Source organism: Nilaparvata lugens, chromosome 1 (genome assembly GCF_014356525.2).
Source record: "Nilaparvata lugens isolate BPH chromosome 1, ASM1435652v1, whole genome shotgun sequence".
Taxonomy (NCBI): Eukaryota; Metazoa; Arthropoda; class Insecta; order Hemiptera; family Delphacidae; genus Nilaparvata; species Nilaparvata lugens.
In genome coordinates, this window is record NC_052504.1 from 73724854 (window position 1) to 73747204 (window position 22351).

Genomic DNA, 22351 nt, shown 5'->3' on the forward strand with positions numbered 1-22351 from the left:
ATGCTTGTTGTCATCAACTTTGGAAGTTTAGGTTAGAAGTTCTATCCTATTCTGAAAATCGAATTCGAATAGTTTATAATAAACTAGTAGGTAATCTGTGCTTCGCAAGGGTCTATTTTAAAACTGCAAAATGAAAACTTGATGTAATAAAAAATTGAAATTTGAAAATAGGCCTATAACCATCCTCGGTTTATGAAGAATCTATATGCAAAATTTCAAATTAATCAGTTGAGTATATTTCAGACGTGATGATGCGTCAAACATAATTCCCTATTCCTTACGTGTATAAGCCAGTTCTTTCCTTTATTAGAGTATAGAAAACTGAAGAATACATAATACTTGGAAACCTCACAGAATCATATTGATTTTTCCAATACATCAATAAATTTTAGTTCGATTAGGATCCTCCTCAATTTGAATCAGGCAGCCTTTTGTTTTCCCAATTCCAAACAAAATACCTAAAGTACTCTTTTCACTGGGAATTCGTGTCTGATAGTAAATTATAACTGAAGAATATAGATTATTACTTATTTTATTGTGATCTATTCATGTTTTTCTTATGAAATTCAATAAATTATAGGCCTACAGCATGAAGACTATGTCCAATTCATTTGTACTGGTGACAAAATTTTACATTATAAATAATTATTTGATAAAATCCAAGTTCAATAGTAATGAAAACAAATTCCTTCAAAAAATAATTGATAATAATACGCTTCAAGGGAGAAAATTAAGAACAAAAAAAATGGGAAGCATCAGGAATTTGAACCGAGGTACCATCGCTCCATAAGCAAGCGTTTTACCGCTGTGCTACATAGACGTTCGTAAATGGTAGTCTTATAACCTGCTCATAAAAAGACACACTTTGGGCTATGGAACTTCATGTAGCCTACGGTAGCATAGATGAATTTGAACATTAATATTCTGAAAAATCTAGAAGGAAAATTGAAATTTGGGCTTCCAGGTGCACGAGATTGATATTTTTAGAATCTATGTTCAAAATTTGGAGATCTAAATCATTCCCATTTTTCCGGTATGCAATCCACAAGTTGACATGTTTTTATGCGAACAAACGAACAAACACAACCCTACTCTCTCTTATTATATAGAAGAAGAAGATATCTTACCTCTATTTCATTCATCCAAATAAAATGATAGTATATTATTGCAGAATACTTTATTCAATTCTAGAAGCATAAACTGATTCTGTTTCATAAACTATTTGTAAAAACGTTCAGCATCATGGATATTGCCCAAGTAGTTCCAAAACTATCCACCAGGTTTTGTGATAAATGCAGTACTATGAGGTTTGAGGTTAGATTCTATTATACTCTGAAAATTGAATTTGAGTAGTTTATAATATCTTATTTGTATTTCATTCATCCAAATAAAATTATAGTATCTTACTGCAAAATACTTTATTCAATTCTAGAAGCATGAACTGATTCTGTTTCATAAACTATTTTGTAAACCCGTTCATATCAAATCAGAATCAGCTGACCTCAAGGTTATTTTACAGCCCTAGGGCCGTAAAAATTTTACCGGCCTGGTCAGAAAACAATCACTTTCGGCCTCCATATGACGCACGAAAACCAGCTCATTACATCCAAGTGTGGTGAAAAAAAACTTATAACAGCTTTTCTGGGCGCCTAGATGTCTTCTCTTCTGGTTTTCTTGCACTAAATTCCAGAAAGCATTATATGATGATTAAATCTTGTGTAAACATGATCTGATCAAATAAATAGTTGGTGTATCAGTGTGGATGTGCATATGGTTTGAGACATCGTTCAGTTATAATAGTTATTTGTATATCTAGAGTGAAAAGTACGACTTTTTCTCCCTGTGGGAATAAGTTTGAAGCCCAAGGCAAAGCCGAGGGCAACAATTTTCCTGAGGGAGAAAAAGTATTTTTCGCTCATGAAGTACACAACATTTTTCCTCCATGTACATTTTTTTATAGAAACTGCAAATTAAATCATTTTAATAACTTACGTATTGGTGACAATGTTTCCTAACAACATAACCTAAAATCTAAAACCTAAAAACCGGTCGTCTGATTGGCACTGCCAATTGCGCTATCTATCGGCCAAAGTTGTAACAATTATATCAGCTGGGCAGGCTACCAAAAATGGCTGACTCCAGATCATGCGGTTCAGATTTGAATTGCAGATCAAAAATATTTGTTGGCTGGTATTTTGAATGGAATAAAATATTTTAAAAATTGTATAATTTTTTATTGTCTACTAATATTAAGAATATAATATCATACAAACATATATTTCATGAGTTGATCAAATTTCTGGTTGTGATATTGAATTCAGTTGACTCAATGACAAGTATTTTGAATCTTTGTATTTTTCATTTTCTAATTAGGTGGTATTTTTGTTGTTTGCATAAGTTCATATTATTTTTCTTTTTCATTTGTATCTGTACAATTTTTATTGTTAAGGAGACATATTTGGGGAAACCCGTTGTCTCCACTGTGAATAAATAAATAAATGAACTATTGATTGCATGCAATAAATAGCTAAAATAACATAGTATTGTCTCATTGTCTCTCGAACTTTCTCTGCTTTGAGCTTGGGCTGTCCTGTTGCCAGTTTGTCTTGAAGGAGATTAGCTTTTGTTGTTAGCATTTTTGATACACCAACCCCAACAGCCATTAGCCGTTTTCACACTGATATCTCGCCGACATGACATACAGACAGGATTTACTCTGATGGACAGTACAATAGGAGGCTGCGGTTTATAACTGCACGAGGTCTACTATTCACAGAACTACTAGTAGAATAGTTGATAAAGCTAAAAAATAATAAACTTACAAGCCAATAATGAGTGTATTTATTGATTTTTAACTATTTTGCATGTAATTCCATCAAAGGAGTACAATACTTCATAATATATGTCTCAATCATTTTCTGCCTATAGACCAGGATTTGAATTCAACTAACCTAACAGAACAGCAGACAATCAACGCTTTAACTCTCGACCAATAGGAACGCGTTGGACCTGGTTACTGGTTTGTGGAGCATACTTTTCCAGCGGTGCAAGTGAGCATGCAAGTGGTGCAAGAAGTGAGAATGCACCACTCCACTCTGATCCAAGATGGCGACCGGTTACTGAACTGTCAAAAGCTCCCACTGAGCGCATTCACAGGACGCATTCCACTGTCCTTGGTTGAAGTCGAACATGCACCCTTAGACCAGTTATAGAATAGACACGGCCCATTGTATATTCATACTGAAAGTCGATGAAGCCAACATTCACTGCCATATCACCATATCGTGACGTCAGCATCGGATAGAAAACTATGTAACAAACTCTGCAGAAAAGTGAAGAACTATAAAGACTGGGTACACGCAGTCGCCATTTTGAGTAATAGCATAGCATTCGTTTCAACGGCTTGTATTGCTTTGCTTTGACAGTGGTGATTATATTTTGATATTTTTAATAATTCTAATTCATTATGGTAGGGTGCTCGGCAATAAATTGTACCAATAAAACAGAGAAAGGGTTTCGCTTGTTCAGATTTCCTACAGATGAAAAAATAAAGGCAATTTGGCTTCAGATTTATTACTCTATGTTGAAAGCATTTTCTATTTTACCAATTGATTATCTAAAAACAATATTACATTTTATTTAATTGACAATTATAATTTGAACTCACAAACTGTAGGCTACCATACCTATTATAAGGTACCTAATATAGGTAAGTGTTGAAGCTGAGCAGTAGCTTGGTTTACAATATTATCACTGGTTTATAGGCTAACTTACAAATTCTCCTTGATATCATGGACTCTATAATGAATATTAATATTGTCTTCAAAAAATACCAATCCTAGTGGCTAAGAAGACTCATTATTACAATACTCTTGTAACGGTGAGTCTTCCAAGCTTCTGCAAGCTACAGTAGTATTATAACCTAGGCCTACATCTCTTTCTCATCCAAAATTGGACTGATATGAATAATTTACTGGCCTACTGTGGTATTGGTGATTTTTTACATCCAATAATAATTCATGCAGTAGTGAGTAGATTATAAATTATGATTGATGGAAACTTTTCCCTAAAGACTGCACCTTTCAAAAACTAATAATGTTGAGGCACAGAGTTGAAGGACTACAACTGGACTAGTTTTGTACGGTACTGGGTTTTGTTTAATTAAATACAAATCATTTCATTTTGTTTATTTTTTTATTACATTTCCAATGGTATAGACCAATTTCAAAAGAATACAATAGAAACAAGATAAACAAAAATAACAAGACAAATAAAAATATGAGATACATAACATAAAGACTGGGTATTGTTTGTTCTGAACAATACGTTCATTTTTCGAATGTATCCTTTTTGTAAAAATATTCTCATCAATGTATGAGCCACTTCAGTTCTTCAGTGATGTCAATGTAAATTCTGTCCAAAACCATACAACATAGCATATACGGATATAATTTAAATTGGCTCCTTCTTCTGTGACACAAAATGGCGACTGCGCGTACCTGGTATTTATAGTTCCCTACAGAAAAGTTTTCTATCCGATGATGAGGTCACGATTTGGTGATATGGCAGTAGATATGTTGGCTTCAGAGGCCAGACTTCCCAACGTGTCTATTCTATAACTGGTCTAAGCATGCACCACAACCTCCTTCCCATGAACACAATCAATGATTGTAAATTCATAATATAACCTTCAAAACTGTATAAACATAAATATTATTATTGTTTTTTCTTTAGAATGGAAGCAATCAAAGCTGAAATTGAGAGAAAAAAACGCGAATTGCTTGAAAGCAATGTTATGGTGAGTTTTTATACTTAAATTGTTAATTATTTGAGATACCTACATATCTTAATACAATATTTCAGGTTATTATAGGTTAGGTTTTTACTCTAGTTTCTCATCAATTGCCAAATGCTTTTCAAACGTGGAAAAAAATAATTCCTACTTGCGTTGAATGAACTAATATAAACAATTCAATTTTTCTTCTAATCAATAGTCACATCTTTATTATATATTTATGTGATATTTCTAGACAAGTAAGTTGGAGTGTTTTTATTTGTTATAGTGAGTTCCACGGTATAATGTCAGTGAAAAAGGATACGAGAACGGCGTTGCTGATTCTCTGCTTTGCCAGATTATATTTCTACATTGTTGAATGACGATCTGGTAGCGTTGTGGAGCTAGAAAAGGATAGCGTTATCAGCTTTATAGAATGATAGACAAGGATAGCAAGACCAATGTTAATCAAATACTGACATTATAACGTGGACCGCACTATAGTATGGTGTTAGTACCTCTATGACAATCTAGTTTTAATCAAAATCAATTACTCAAAAGTTGAGTTTTATACCATCTAGCCTATGTTGAGTGAATGCTACATTTTATTTCGCTATATTATAGTAGGCCTGATTTCTCTGAAATACGGTATAAAATATAATATAGCCTACGGTATATAATTTCTCTGAAGAAGGTAGGCCTATATAGGTAAGGTAATTATACACCAGAGTCTATAACATTAGTCACTCAGAAGTTTAAGTAAATAGCTAACAGGCTAGACTTTAGCTAATATTACTCTCAACTTTCATTTTGTCTTTAAATTGCAAGTAGGCCTACCTTTCGTCTTGAGAGAATGATGATTTTTCTAAACTTATTAAAATATGTTTTATTATGAAGCGTTATGATGTTTCAAGGAGCCGAATAAAAAGTTCTTTAAGAGAGGGCAACTAATTACAAAACAAGAAGAGGAGTACAAGAGCAAATATGGACTGAAGTCAAGTGAAGAGGAGGATGTCAACAAAAAAACTGGAAATGGTAAATATTCTTTAATTAGCCTAAAGTATTACAATTAGCAATAAGGAATTATAATCAAATACAACCGACACTAGAAAAAATTACAGTATATGATATACTAGACTAGATTACACTAGACAATATTTAAGTATAATAATAAAATTAAGTAGCCATGTTAATCATATTAAAACGTGTTTCATGAAATAGGCTTACTGAACTTGTGCTCTTTTCATATGCAAGAGCATGCTGGGCGACCATATAAAGTTTTGATGAGGGAGCCTGGGGGGGCTAGCATACAAGCCTAATTTCTTCTCAATGTCCACCATTAGAATCTAGCCAATTTCAAAGATCCTATGAATTTTTACAGCATATAGACTTAATAGTTTTTAGGCTGATATAGTTATGAGTGGCCCGTTCAGGGAAACCCTTTTTTGTTTTTAAGTAGCTTGTAGGTAAACGCATAGAATAAGGTTGCAGGCTGTCGAATCTCTGCAGCGGTGGAAGGGGGCAACGGATTTATCCCTTTCTCGGGAAATGTTATCACCTGGACACACAGTATTCAAAACGTCCATGAAAACTCTTCTAGTGTTGTAATGTTTTTATTGAGCAACAGGCCACACTGCTCCATCCCGAACTCTTGAATAAGAAACGTCCAGTCCAATGACAAAGATTTTGGTATAAATTTGATGGAATACCAGCCAATATGCTGTAAAATGTCATTGGAAACTTGAAAATTGCATAGATTCTAATGGAGGACATTTTTTTTTTGTTATATTAAGAATCATTTGTTCACTTATTGAACAATGAATGTTAACCTTCTTACTTCATATTTATGACCATTGACCATTAACTTACTTGGGGTTTTCTCATCTATCTCGAAAAAATGTATGTCTTACGGACATAACCATTTCATACAAAATTAAGTATTACCCAATCTCCCAAAAGTTAAATTTTAAAAATCATTTTTGTATCTTGTATAGTTTCCGAGATGTATATCCGTTCTTAAATGTGTGATATTTTCGAGAAAGAAATAGTTATTTGTATATCTAGAGTGAAAGTGCCATTTTTTCTCCCTGAGGGGAAAAGTTTGAAGCCCGAGGCGAAGCCGAGGACAAAAATTTCCCTGAGGGAGAAAAAACATTTTTCACTCATGATGCACACAATATTTTTCCTCCACATAATTTTTTTTATAGAAACTGCAAATCAAATAATTTTAATAACTCACGTTATTGTGGTGACAATGTTCTTCTACAACATAACCTAAAATCTAAAACCTAAAAACCGGTCGTCTGGTTAGCACTGCCGATTGCGCTATCTATCTGCAAAAGTTGTAATCGCAGTTGTAATCGCAAAAAATCGCATATGACAAATATTTGTTGGCTGGTATTTTGAATAGAATAAAATATTCAAAAATATGTATACATTTTTCTCGTATACCGGTAGGTACTTATATTAAGTATGTAATATCATAAAAACATATATTTCATGAGTTGATCACATTTCTGGTTGAGTTATTGAATTCAGTTGACTCAATGACAGACGCCTCTAATATGTTTCCTCATCTAAGCTTAAACCCTCTAACCTATCTCAAATGTAAGTTTTTTAAATTGAGATGCTTCCCATGCTATTTAAATGGACTTACTTTTACGCCCTAGGGAGTTTTTCTGTTTTTTCGTCCCGAGAGCAAACAAGTGGGACTTTAGTATTATGTTTCAGGGAGTAAAGTAAGCACTTTAGACAGTAGGTGGAGGAAAATGTTTTGTTTCCAGCTTTTAGCCCTTTTTGGCCCGCTCGTTGAACCTTCGAATTCCGTACTGACTATGAGCTTATAAAGTGAATAGAATTGACAATTTGTCATACATAAAATTCACATAATAATTATACACAACAGAACTCATAATAAAAATAAAAAGAACATCAATTTAAGGATTTTTCAGTCTTCAGATAGGCTGTGATGACTATATAAACCTCTCGCCAACAACCACTCCTCCACCCTAGTCCTAAATGACTCTAGGGACTGTGAATCCCTTATAGTCTCTGGCAAGGCGTTGAATATTTTCTCTCAATATTCAACGTCTAACATATCCAACGTTTTTTCTCAATATTCAAGAGATTCAGCTCATAGAAATTCGTCCTATACTGGTCAGTACGAATTTCATTTCTGTGCCTTGTATTATGCTGGTGGATAATACCCATGATAAGCAGTCATCACAGCATCCAGCAAAACTGGTCCCTTGAGATTCTTGTAAGGGAAAAGGCTGATGATCTTAAACGCTTTAGAAGAGAGTCAGCATGACATGACCATGATAGACTGCAGTCCATGGTAACTTCCAAGATATTGGTGACATATGAGGGAAGTAGGTCAGCAGGATTCACTTCAAAATCCAGTGGGTTGGCAATTATTGTGAATCTTTGTATCGTGAATTCAATGAATGTGGACTTTCCAATATCAACTTGTAGGTTTTTTTTCGACTTTGCAGCTTTGTTTCAACTAGTTGAAAGATAAACATATTTGAAGCCCCCAATTATTTTTTTTTTGTTCTTCAAGTGCTTATAAATCTAATGATGCATCGAAAAAAATCAATGATAATATTATTATTATATTACGCCACTCCAATATGCTAATAATAATACTGTAATAAAAATGCTTCTTATATTATAATACTTTCTCTGAATAAGAATGCTTCCTATATAATACTTGAAATTAATAAGAATACTTCTTATTACAGTATAAGAAATTTGTTAACTGATGAAAAAGCGCCCCGGCCCACCCAGAGCGCTGAAATTGCACGTTCTCGTTGAGGCAGACGCTCGTCCCGTGTCTACCAATTGCATCGCACACACAGATAGGCTACATAGCATACACTTCAACACATGGAGCACGGGCGCCGACTTATCGAACACTTTGCGTGGGCTCATCTGTTTCGGGGGGTCTGGAAGTTATGAAATACCCCCCAGAAAAAGTGGGGCCCGGGGGATCACCATTTTTTTTTTTTTGAAATTTCCAAAAGCTTGGAGCATTTCTACGACTGCAATCATGAACGTGAACTAGAAAGGCGTTTGAGAGGGAGGGAACAAAATCTCAAAACAAAATACAATAATTTGTTTGAATGCGGAGTAGGAAAATTCGTTTGGACTAAAATAAAATAAAACTTGCTTTCTATTAAACTTATCAAATTTGATTTGATTTAAAGGATTGTTCTTATGCACACCATCTCCTTTAGGAGGGAGATTTACTTCTCTCTTTCATGAAGAATCTTTATTAAAATTATTTGAAATGTCTCTTGATTTTCGAAAGTAGCCTCCTTTTGAAAATAGACTTACCTCATTAGCCGCGTTGATTCAATATCATGACGAAGATAACTTGATGTTCACATCTATGATGATAATATAGGCCTACATTGTACAATGATTTAAATGGTTCTTGTAGTTGGGATGAGTTTCTTTAGTGTCCACTTTAGCCGTCAATTGATACACTTTCAGATTAATTCATTCATTTCGACTAAAAATCTCGATCTTTTGTTACATTCTTTCCAATATTAATCTATAGAACTTTTCCAAAACGACTTTTTAATTTTATTTATTTCGTTATCTTCCCTTTTGGGAATCGATTTGTGATTGAAATACCAGATATATAAATTCCCCCGTCATGATTTATTTAATAATATCAATATTACAACACAGTCAATGTTTCTCCAAATTACCTTTCAAGTGACAGGTTTTTCATTTGATAATGCTTCTACTTTCAACATTGATTAATAACAGACCTGATAAGTTGAGGATCGCAATAATATTCTAAAGTAATTAAAATGCTACTTTCTGTTTCCATTAATAAAATTGGTAACAATTTTGGGTGGGCTGCGCCCCCCAAGGCCTTATTGAGTCGGCGCTAGTGCATAGGAGGCGAGTGAGCGTGCCTCACCCACCTCCCATCACATAGGGATAGGGAGCTTCCATCAATTATGCAATATGATCTTTATTAAACACTGATGATATAAAACAGTAGACCTATCTAAGTATGTTCAAACCAACTGCGAAACCAAAATGAATTCTTCCTGAGAGCCTGTTAAAACTGTTGAAACTTTCTGCTTTGATTATAAAAGTAGTTTTAAAAGTAAAAAGCAGTTACCCTGAAAAATGCATTTCCTTTCCGGAACCAATAGTCTGTCTATAAATAACGTCATTATGGCCCGGTTGCATAAAGGCCTGTTAAATATTAGAACCAATCATAGAAGCCTTCTTTTCGAAAAATCCTTTTCTGATTTGTTCTAGTGACATTATTTAATTATGATTAAAATTTAACAGGCTTTTGTGCAACCGGGCATCAGTGTTTCAAAAAGTTGATCTTATGGAACATGATTCAACATGGCCGACTGCTACTGCTCATTCTTAATATATCAAATACGATATCCTGCATAGAATTTATAAAATTGAATAAATCCAGTTATAAGGGCTTGCATAAAATATCATATTCTCGAACAATTCAGCAACACCAATATTTTGTATACAAGTTTCAATTTGTTTTATTCAGAGTAATTTTGTTTACCCCAATTTGTTTTACACCAGAGTTGTCAACACTAATGTTTTTCACAAATAGCTTTCTTCAAAAAGTTGTCATTTTTTCTGTAGAAAATATGTTGAATGTTGCTGTGCTTTTCAAGAGATTGGCAACAAATCGCCGAATTTTGTTGAAATCTCAGTTGACAACTCTTGTGTAAACGTGGCTTTACAGTCAAATGTGTACAACTTGATGAAGCATTCTCTTTACTTTAGTTTATTGTTTAAATTCATTCAATACATATCTCAATCTGATTCGTTAACTTTTTTCCGCAGCGAAGTTCACAAGTACATTTCAACAAGTCCACAAGTAAATTAGTTCATTGTTCTCCATTAAGAAATCAATCACATTTACGAAATACACGGATCACAAAATTTGTTTATATTCGACAAGCTCCACTCGCGTGAGGAATCTGCTCATAGCATTGATATACTTTCTCGTAAAGACGTTTAGCTTCAAACTTACAATAACGACTTGAATCATTCATTGGAGTCTAAGACAGTCGCAGGTAGGATTATTCTCACTGTCAACTTTGAAAACTCCACTTTCACGAAGTGATATATAAAAGTGACCATTGTGCTGTGGTTTGTTACCAGTATGGAGAAACCAGTGGTTTGTTACTATATGGAGAAAAATGTTTTTCAAGGAACCAAATTGGCGGCCGATGGTAATTCGGATAGTTCACAGCTGTCTCGCAGGGAGGTGATTAGGAGGTTGCGGGAGCGAGGGGAGCCGATACTCTTGTTTGCTGAGTCAGAATTGGATGCTTTCAGGAGACTCAGGCGCTGTGAAATTCTCGAACCTGAAGTCAACAAGGTAGGCTAACACTTCTATTATAATATGCTGTATCATTTATACTGTATTATCATTGCTATTATTTATATTGTGACGTATTACCTGAAGATAGTAAATATCGGTGGTTTACCAAATGAATTCAAATCATTAAATCATATATTAATATTAAATATTTGAATACGGTATCAGAAATCAAATCACATAATAATGCTTTATATTGATAACATCAACATATATAATTATTATTAAACGAAAATCCAAAGTTAATAATTTATCGATTGAATTTATCGATAAATTCAGTTTTTTCATTTATTTATTACCTATTTTTACAAGAAAACAATTTTCTCATCAATTTCCATCAGCATATGAGTTATTAAAGAACAGGGGTCTTTCCATCTATGTTTCATTTCAATGATTATTCAAAAATATCAAGAAATGATTTGAAAAGCCAAATTACACGAATAGATTTCCCTAATATCAATCTAATGTGTCTGATTTTTATTTTTATTCTACAATTTTCAGATTGCCAGTCTCCAAACTTATATTTGAAACTTCGCATGGCAATTGAAAATTATAAAAAGACGAAATTGCATTATTGTCGGGTGTTGAATGGCTCAGTCAGTAGGCCTAGCGTCAGTGATTCTTAATCAGAATTTTGTGGCTCAAATCTTGTCAGGCTGATAGTTTGTTACAACGATTTCTAACTTCAATAATTTCATTAACTAATTATGGAGGTGATGTACATAATATAATATGTTATTATAATAATTATTATTATGATAATTTGTTTTTATAAAAAACCTTGATATGGCGGAAGGTGTGGCTCGTTCATCAATTGGGCTAGTCAGTCGGGTCGAGCGAGGGGTTTGTTACCACTGTCTGAAAAAATGGCTTTTGGTGGCCCTGAAAAGGGACCAAGATTGTTGCTGGTGGCCCTAAAAGGGGACCAAGGCAGGCTAGATGTTTAGTAGTCGTCGACTGGCGCGATACCATGCCGCGCGAGGGTCCCGGGCAGGTCCGTCTGGTGCGAGAGCAGGCCGGCAGGGGCTCAAGTCAATGTTCGCAGTCTCCACTCTGGTTTACCCGGCTACGGAGAGGGCTGACCGGGTGATCTACTAGCCAGAGGTCGTGCCGAATCTCCGCCGGAGGACCTCCTCGACCACTTCCTCGTTTAAAAGGGGCCTTCGGTCAAACCCCGGCAGGCAGGGTCGTAGGCTTCCGCTGCACACACTCCGATGTCGGTTCGGCACCCAACCCGCGCATCCAGAACCGCGCGCCAGTTTTTAGGCTGGGGCGCTAAGTCTTGGGGCGCAGCTGGCGCGGCGGTGTACAGCCTCAGCCTCTCCTCCACCTGGCGAAGCCGACGTAGGGCCCTCCTCTTCTGGATTCGGCGGCCGGCTCGGTTCCTCCTAGGCATCGGCTGGGTAGTAGACAAGGAAGACACCTCAGGTTGCGGTTAGTCTCGCCGTGGTTCCCTCATTGGCCTGCTCGCTGCTCTGCTCCTGGTCTCGGTAGTGGTCTCTGGTAGTGGTCTCGGCTGGTGGTCTCTTCTGGCTCTTCAGTGGAAGGCTGCTAGTGAGCAAGTGCTCTCGAGGGTAGCTGAGTAGCCCCCTTTTATTCACAGTTCCCGAGTTCACCTGCGCTGCTATTGGCCGGCGGTGCTCGGCCAATAGAAACGCAGGAACGGGTGGCGGCGACTGAGGCGCACCCTGGTGGCGGGTGGGTCAACCACTCATTTGGTTGATGCGTGGCGTGGGGAGCAGAGCAGAGCGGCAGGCTGAAAGGTAGCGAACGCGAGGGAGGTATCAACCTTTTACATGAAGAATTATGAAACATGATACAGGTCTTCAAAAATGAAGTCTTATGAGAGTGTAGAACAATAGAAAATTTCAATCCATTTACAATCACTGTGTCTCAAGATATGACATGTAAACAAAGCCATAATATTTTTGTCATTATGTTGTTAAATATAGCATTATCCAGTCGAATTAGCAAAGAAATACGATATAATTATTAGTCATCTACTATTTACATATGTGAACCATATACAATTCAGACTCAATGAACCATATCACAATTCATATTGAAGTGACACATAACCTCTAGCTACTTTGGACTGTTGTAAAAATTAGAATTGGAACCGTTTTGGGCGTAAGTTAGCCTGTGGTACTTTTCTGTAAGTTGTGTAATTCTGAATGATTGAATAAATAAACATATCAAGAACTGAACTTGTGAGCACAGAAATAGGAAAACGGACGACATAAGACGGATGCGTGTGGACGCAATTTTACATCAGTCTTTTGCTTGACCCAAACGATCCGTCTTTTGCTTGAGCAAAAGACTGATGGCAAACTTGAGCGTCTGGACCCGGCTTAAGACAGTCGCAGGGAGTATTATTTATTCAATTATTCCCATTGTCAACGTTGAAAACCCTACTTTCACAGTGATATATAAAAATAACCATTGTGCTGTAATTTACCAGTGGTTTGTTACTGTATGGAGAATAATGTTTTTCAAGGAACCAAATTGGCAGCCGATGGTAATTCGGATAGTTCACAGCTGTCTCGCAGGGAGGTGATTAGGAGGTTGCGGGAGCGAGGGGAGCCGATACTCTTGTTTGCTGAGTCAGAATTGGATGCTTTCAGGAGACTCAGGCGCTGTGAAATTCTCGAACCTGAAGTCAACAAGGTAGACTAACACTTCTATTATAATATGCTGTATCATTTATACTGTATTATCATTGCTATTATTTATATTGTGATGTATTTCCTGAAGATAGTTAATATCGGTGGTTATCCAAATGAATTCAAATCATTAAATCATATATTAATATTAAATATTTGAAAATATTATCAGAAATCAAATCACATAATAATGTTTATATTGATAACATCAACATATAATTATTATTAAACGAAAATCCAAAGTTAATAATTATTTATCGATTAGCATTTGAATAAATGCAGTTTTTTATTTATTTATTATTTTTACAAGAAAACATTTTTCTCATCAATTTCCATCAGCATATGAGTTATTAAAGAACAGGGGTCTTTCCATCTATGTTTCATTTCAAGAATATCAAGAAATGATTTGAAAAGCCAAACTACACGAATAGATTTCCCTCATATCAATCTAATGTGTCTGATTTTTATTTTTATTCTACAATCTTCAGATTGCCAGTCTCCAAACTTATATTTGAAACTCGATTTCAAATCGAGCGATTTCATGGCGATTGAAAATTGAAAAAAGACGAAATTGCATTATTGTCGGGTGTTGAATGGTTCAGTCAGTAGGCCTAGCGTCAGTGCTTCTTTGCGTCCGTGTACCGTGTTATCGGATGGGCACGTTAAACTGTCGGTCCCGGCTGAAGTATGACAGTCGTAAGGCCCATTGACGGCTTAAATTATATATTCAGGCAGTGGGACCTTCCCGCAAGGGACTCCCCACCAACAAAAGCCATACGAATTTACTTTTTTAGTGCTTCTTAATCAGAATTTTGTGGCTCAAATCTTGTCAGGCTGATAGTTTGTTACAACGATTTCTATCTTCAATAATTTCATTAACTAATTATGGAGGCGATGTACATAATATAATATGATGATTTGTTTTTATAAAAAACCTTTTACATGAAGAATTATGAAACATGGTACAGGTTTTTAAAAATGCAGTCCTATTGCAGTCCTAAAAATGCAGTGTAGAACAATAGAAAATTAATATTGAAAACATAAAATATATAAAAAACTATTATACAACATTTCCTTCTTCATAAGACTCATAATATTGAACTATTGAACCAGAAAAAGGTAACTGCTATCTATTCTAATAGAGGTTGATTGCAAAGCACAGGCTTTTCACAGCATATTATAAATTCTTCCAAGTAGCCAATTACTTATCAGTCAGAAATCATTGAAGGATTTGCAGTTTTCTAGTTGCTGCAAATTCAATCAAGATTGAAGTAAATCGACACCAGAAAGAGGTGCATAACTGGGGTATATTCAAGATAATAATTCCCCATGGCAAATGTCCCACAATTGTAAGTGAATAAATTGTACATAGACATGATGTAACGCATATATGCTACTCTGTTTATAGTACTTTTTAAATATTTCCATTGACAAATGTTTCAAAACGATCTTTACTTGAGAGATACTTCTTGGAAAGTTATTGTCAGTATTCAGGTATTAGAAAGAGTCTTCCCAACAAGATGTAGTAGTTCAAGAAGTATTTTCAAGAAGCTACTCTGTTTATTTCAATCTTTAAATATTTCCACTGACAAATTTTTCATCTTTGATGATACATTCCTGAAATGTATTGTTAGTATTCAAATATTAGAAGGAGTCTTCCCAACAAGATGTATTGGTTCAAGAAGAATTTTATTTCATATATTTTATACCACATATAAATATGTTAACTCAATGAAAATAAATTATTTTTCATTTTTTGTTGAAGTGAGTATGAATAGGCCTAATTTTATATTATATTTATTGTTACTTGTTGATTGATTCATTAACTGAACATAGTTTACATTTCAATCCTACTGACTGACTGATGTTAATAATGACGTGCTCTCCTCTCCATCAGTAAAACTAGATGGTACACTCAATTGGGGTTAAACATAGTGGAACGGTCATTGTAGTAACTTCAAGCATGTATGACATGTAGGAATTTATTTGGATGGTGGCGCACATAGTGGAGCAATATATTTTTGATCCACTCAAATACATGCATTACATTCAACAATGAAGCTTGAAGCTAACTTGGCCGCTCCACCATGTTTTCACTCGCGTTTTAACACGCTAAATATCGGATATTCTTTGCTCAAAAATATGCATTTTTCAATTATTATTCATCCATCCTTGGCGTTGGACAAGGCTCAACAAAAATGAATATTAGTTCAAATTCCAATGAAGAATTTACTGCTTAATTGATAGAATTCAAGATGTTGTGTCTTAATATTGTCTTATCGTTTTATGGTTGGTATTTTCTGGCAATGAATTCAAATTCAAAACTTTCAACAGGGATTTAGAAATGATTTCCAAGAAGCCATGGAAAAGGTGGAAGAAGACTATCTCGATGAAATTCTGGCCTCGACTACAACTGACAGTTCGAACGATGGTAGTAAGTCCGAAGATTTGAAACTTGTGGACAATCAGCTGACATATGATCACATTCAACAGATGGCGGCCAATTTGGGGAAGGGTGACAGAATCCTTGATATGGAAGTCACTATGCAGCTCCTCCAGGTATTATCCCATGCTTCTATCTATCCAAATTAATAGGTATCAGGAACTCGTGAATAGGAAATCTTGCAGTGACATATTATTACTCAGAACATCTGAAGAGTGGGATAGCTAATTGAGCTGAATGCCAAAATTGAAAAAAAAAGTTTTTCTTCCAAAATGATCTATATATAGAGCCCGTTTCCCTGCAAACTGTGCCAAGTTCCAATTCTACAGTTTGTGTAAAATAAGTTGAGACTTGGCCCTCCATCCGAAGAAATTACAAGGTTGCCAAATCGTGTAAAATTGCAACTTTTTCAAATTTCCAATTCAACGTCAGAATTGGATGTAGAATATCATCCCCTATATCCTAGCAGTACTAAAAAAGCTTCAGGGTTGAAGGATTAAAAGAAAATTTAACTTTTATGATAAAATTTGAAACATCGCGAAGATTTGTTTTTCTTTTGAATATCACTTCTCTCAGAATCATGGGGCTCCGTAATGCGTAATCATTTTATATCAAATTAACGGGGAGAATCTTTTCTATTGGTTTCTGAATCATTTTTATCCGACTTAAAGTTATTTTTCCAATTAATGATCATGTTCGTCAATGTCGAGACATTTCAAGCAGAAAACATGAAATTTTCGACTTGCTAGAAACTTTTTTGATTCAAAAGATAAGTAGGTGGTGAAAGCGAGAAAGTTTCTCACAAATAATTGACATTATTTTTCCAATTGGCAAAAGTAGTCGGAAGACCGTATTAAGTATTACGTATTACGACGCCCCATGATTCTGAGAGAAGTGATATTCAAAAGAAAAACAAATCTTCGCGATGTTTCAAATTTTATCATAAAAGTTAAATTTCCTTTTAATCCTTCAACCCTGAAGCTTTTTTAGTACTGCTAGGATATAGGGGATGATATTCTACATCCAATTCTGACGTTGAATTGGAAATTTGAGAAAGTTGCAATTTTACACGATTTGACAACCCTGTAATTTCTTCGGATGGAGGGCCAAGTCTCAACTTATTTTCACAAACTATAATTAATTCAGCTGCTATGAGCTCCGCAAGATGACGCGGTCTGTATCTCCGAATATGATGGTCATGCTAGTTTTTTGTGTTTACCGAAAATTTCGTTTTTCGCACTTAGACCAATTAGCTATTCCACTCTTCATTTGTTCATAGAGCTCACAGTTTCTATAAATAAATTTAGTGATTCTATAGTCTCTGTAATAGAGCTATCATAAAAACGCTATCTGCTGTTGAATATAGCAATTATGTCGTTTCTTTAAAAAGTTTCTAAGTTTCCGCTACAAGAATGTGGTTTAAGACCCGTTTTCCCAGCTGCGATTCTCGGCTGCCGTATTCGGCATCGACTCAACATACATGACTGGATACAGTCGTTTTCCCAGCAGCGACACAGTTGCCGCAGTCAACATGAAGCATCGTGCACCACAGCGATTCACATGACGGCGATGACAGCGCCACAATTCTTAACCTGCGGTCAAATAGTTGATATCTTTATTTTTGGTCTACATTGGCGGCCATAAATGTGAATTGGTCTTGTTCTTGAAGGCTCTCACTTCCATTCAACCTTTCCATAGACAGAGTGCAAATACCCTGCTATTGTATAAAACTTTTTACAACTATATCAACTTTTATGCTTTTATTTAATAATCAATCATTTAACATTAAACAACTATTGATTTAGACTAAGTAATAATAGATGCACCCTTTCATGAATGAACACGATTTTTGTTTGAGTTTAGGTTATACCGAAATCAAATTTATTTCGTCAAAAAAATATTAGTATTCAAATTTTACATTAACAATTTTATAACTCAATTTCACTTAATATCAAACTCATAGTATATAATAGATAGTCTAATGCTAGGCTTATCAATTAAATAATGAAGGGAAAATCTTATAAAAGCAGCATATTGTCTGTGCGTAAGCTCGAGTTGAGTTATATTAATGAATGCTATTGAAAAAAATAAAAATTTGATTGGAGGTTTTGAATCTTAAGTATTACTTTAATTGAAGGAAATGATAAGAAAAGAAGATAAATAAACATATATCTAATAGAATAAGCAATAATTTAAAAATTTATAATTTTTAAATAATTTTTTTTTTTATTAAAACTAAAAAAGTAATATCAAATTTTTTGAAGTTGAAAAAGATAATCACAAAATGAAAGAGTGTATAGCAAGTAGCCTATAGCACGATAAGTGAGACGAAAAACTCTTCGTCAACCTCAAATAGTCAATTTCTTGGATGGTTTTCCATAATTGAAGGTGAAGCAACAATGAACAGATTACTCTCGTTGGAATAAAGTAGAAGTAGAAATCGAAAATAGTAAACCATGCAGTACAGAATAGTTGAATTATTTTCAGACTATGTTAAGAGTTTTTTTTTATTAATCAAAATAGTGTGTAGCTCTAACTTCTGACAAAGCTTTGTGTTTCCATTACTGTGAGTAGTTTTGGTCAGATAGATTGAGTTTTTCTTCATTGGTACATTGTGTTGTATTTTGTATCCATGAATGGATTTTACTATTTATCAGCTAGAATTTCCAACAGACCCATGATTCAATCCAAGTGTTTTCATATTGAATTCCCATATAATTTTATCTATATTTTTCTTTTGTTTTTAGTTTCTACTGAAGATGTGGGGAAATCAATTGAACTGCAGGTCATCCGCTGAGAAGATGGGAACTCGAGGGAAGATGACGTTGGCAACATTTACACAGACACAAATCTACCTGAAGCCCCTTCTCAGAAAGCTCAGAAGCAAAAGTTTGCCCGAAGATATTTCTGATAGTCTCACCGAAATAACACGACATCTGCTTGATCGAAACTATATTATGGTTAGTTGTCTGATTCGTTTTTATTCGAAATTCCTCAACTTTTTATCAAATAGTTAGTTTACATTGCATGCAGTTATACACTCTACCATTTGACATTCAAAGTTGATAATATTGTTCAGTGACTAATATAGGCCTAATACTTATCCAGAGACCTACTAAATGTTTACTGCCGGGCTCTGGAATTTCCAAAAAATTTAGTTCTGCAATGGGGCTGTGTGTAGTAGTATAGAAAAAATATAGCATAATTATTATTATATTTTCTGTACTGTAATAATCTCTGGCATTGACCAGTTATCAAATATTAAATTATATGACACAGCTATATAAAAGTTACGCTATGCTAATAAATTACAAATCACTAATACGGATTATTCATTATTAAAAGAATAAATTAATATAATATATTTAGAAGTCTTTGAAAACTTCTATGTTCTTCTATGATTCTACATGAGGTTTGGCCCTACAACCGAGTCATATCTAGTAACATAAGCTTTCCAACCTATTACATTCAGTTGATCCATCTGGTTATTAGCTATTTTTGATTTCAAGGGGGCTCAGTGATTGATCAAGTGCAATACTTTCCCTCTTTCAGCGTCAAATCCAATTTTCCTCTATTATTTTTGACTATTCAGTTGCATTGGAATTTATTTTGTGGTGGTTTCCCATACTAAATACAATAATTTAAAGAATGTTCAATTTATATTACAGTAATGTAATATTTGTGTTTTCAAAATTTAATTTATATCAATATCAATTCATCTCACACTTTCCAATCTAAAATCTACTTACATATTCATATTAAATTTCAGTTCCACATTCTTAAAGCTCTTTTGTACAAACGTTTTGTTAATATTCTGGCCAAGTAGAAGTAATAGTTATAAATATTGAAATAGTAATAGATGTACTACTCCTTAGATCTCGATGGATTGTTCCACATATGAGTTGGAACCTATTCATCTTGTTGCCTGCATTATTCATCTTGTTGTCATGATTATACGAGATATCATAGCAAAGATATTTGAAATGGGAGACTTGCTCTTAAATTTGATTGTTAATAGATAGTGGTTTGCATTCTTCAAGATCTATTATTCAAATATTTTGTTATGGTTCTGACAAAAGGAGGGTTTCTAATGAATTTTTGGACGGATGCGCCTAGATACTATTATAAGACTACTTGTAATATAAATAGAAATAAAAATCTCAGTATCCTTTTTTTTAATCATTTTATCACTATAATAAAATAAAATAATTCAAAAAAGGATACTGAAATTTTTATTTCTATTTATACTATAATAAGAGTATTTTAAGGTAGGAGATACTATCGGAATAGATAAGAAAATGCTTTAGTTTATCAATCTAGGTTTCTACAGATGGCAAATGAAGTAAACTTTGATTTAAGATGTAAAAATATAATGAATTATATGAAATATTATTTGATTGTTTGTGTTGCAGGCGAGTGATTCATACCTGCAGATGGCGATAGGTAATGCACCCTGGCCGATCGGAGTCACCATGGTTGGAATCCACGCTCGAACCGGACGCGAGAAGATCTTCTCAAAGAATGTGGCCCATGTACTCAACGACGAAACTCAACGAAAGTACATACAGGCCTTGAAGAGACTCATGACCAAATGTCAGGAATTCTTCCCAACTGATCCTTCAAGATGTGTCGAGTATTGTCCGCAGTCAACCGGCTGAAAAATCTTTCTTTTTCAATGATTGCTGGTCTACATATATGAAAGATATCAAGGATTGATTTTAAGAACCGCATGTTGTATAGTTCTTGAGATGTTTGATTGCTGGCAGTTGCATCCTTGGACACACTACATCACTGTCGTCGCAGCTGATATTTTTCAATGAGTATTTTATCTTTATGATGTATTCGACAGACAAAAAATCGTAAGTATAATTCACTGAGAATTCATATTTTACAACACTCATTTTCAAATTCTCAAGTTTGCGTTACTTATTGTGTAAGTTATATTTTAGTGATAATGTACAGTTCAATTTTCTTATTTAAATTATATTTAAAATTATTAAATAATGTACCAATTTTGACTTTCATTTACTTATTGGCTCTTATATATTCTATTATTTTCTCTTTCAACGTTCCTCCTAGTAAATTAAGCCCAGTCCACACACTTATCGTCATTCTTGCAGATCATGCCATACTGTAGTTTTGGCAAATTGGATGGCTGCGTCCACACGATCTAGTAAGTTTGAATAAAACATCTTTTCAGATTAGTGTTTCATATTTCACAGTAGAATAGTTCATCAAACTTTTCCTGGATTGTCAAAGCTGATCGAACTCATTCCAAACGTCAAATCTTCTGCCCACATGCTCAATCTTATCTGTCAAATGTAGAATGATCAAGCAAGACTGACGATAAGTTTGAGTGTGTGGAGCGAGCTTTAGTGAGATTCATTGAACGAGCGTCAGCGAGATCTCACTTTTGACTTACTGAAGGCCAAAGTCGTTGTCCGTCTCAGTGGCGTAGCCAGAAAAATATTTCGTGGGGGGGGGGGAACTTAACATTGGAGTAGAAAGCACCTAAACTTTGAGGTGGACACCGGGGGGTGTGGGGGGGGGGGTAAGGAATACCTCCGAAAAAAGGGGTCCGGGGGTTCTCCTCCGGAAAATTTTGGAAATATACCTTCACTTTGGTGCGATTTTACGCAATTTCCACTTGAAAACAAACATTCCATTCAAGTTTTTTTGGTGATCAGTAGGCCACTTATTATTTCGATTTTCACTTGAAAATGTCATAGGCTTATGGGTTTTTGATTAAATAACAAATAGAATGGAATGGGGTAGAATTTTATTAGTCATTCAATTGTTAAAAACGTGATTTTGTAGAAGCCTACTCATTATTACAAGCTACAATGCTTAAATTTTGACTCCAATAAAGCACTATTTCAACCAACTTTATAGGTTTGATTTTAACTTGATTAACAATTTTTTTTCAATTTACATGATTTTTAGCCTACTTGAGTGTTCAAACTTACATTGTTTTTTTTTGGAAGGTGGGATAAAACATTTTTGTTTCAAATATTGAGGGATGTGTCCCTCCTGTCCACGGTAGAAATTAAGCCCGTTCATCATAACTGTGAAATTTTTGGGGG

At 34.6% G+C, this 22351-nt stretch overlaps 1 protein-coding gene across 2 annotated transcripts; it reads left to right on the forward strand.

Moving 5' to 3' along the window:
- The first annotated feature begins 4556 nt into the window (after window positions 1–4556).
- Window positions 4557–21300, forward strand: LOC111059997 (pre-mRNA-splicing factor 18). 2 transcript variants are annotated; one of them, XM_022347626.2, is made up of 6 exons: window positions 4557–4798; window positions 5689–5809; window positions 13660–13829; window positions 16160–16384; window positions 19016–19228; window positions 20681–21300. In XM_022347626.2, exons 1-6 carry the CDS (start codon window positions 4736–4738, stop codon window positions 20924–20926), a joined length of 1038 nt encoding a protein of 345 aa, XP_022203318.1. In that variant the 5' UTR covers window positions 4557–4735; the 3' UTR covers window positions 20927–21300. The 2 variants fall into 2 exon arrangements, with proteins under 2 accessions (XP_022203318.1, XP_039298577.1); XM_039442643.1 differs by lacking the exon at window positions 13660–13829 and adding an exon at window positions 10993–11162 and having other exon boundaries at window positions 4650–4798; window positions 20681–21286.
- The last annotated feature ends 1051 nt before the right edge of the window (window positions 21301–22351 follow it).

Excerpts from the sequence above, each read along its gene's own strand:
- LOC111059997 (XM_022347626.2), top strand. The coding sequence starts at position 4,736 with ATGGAAGCAATCAAAGCTGAAATTGAGAGAAAAAAACGCGAATTGCTT. Across the intron at positions 13,830-16,159 it reads TCGAACCTGAAGTCAACAAG|GGATTTAGAAATGATTTCCA; the intron begins GTAGACTAACAC and ends AACTTTCAACAG. Across the intron at positions 19,229-20,680 it reads TTGATCGAAACTATATTATG|GCGAGTGATTCATACCTGCA; the intron begins GTTAGTTGTCTG and ends TTTGTGTTGCAG.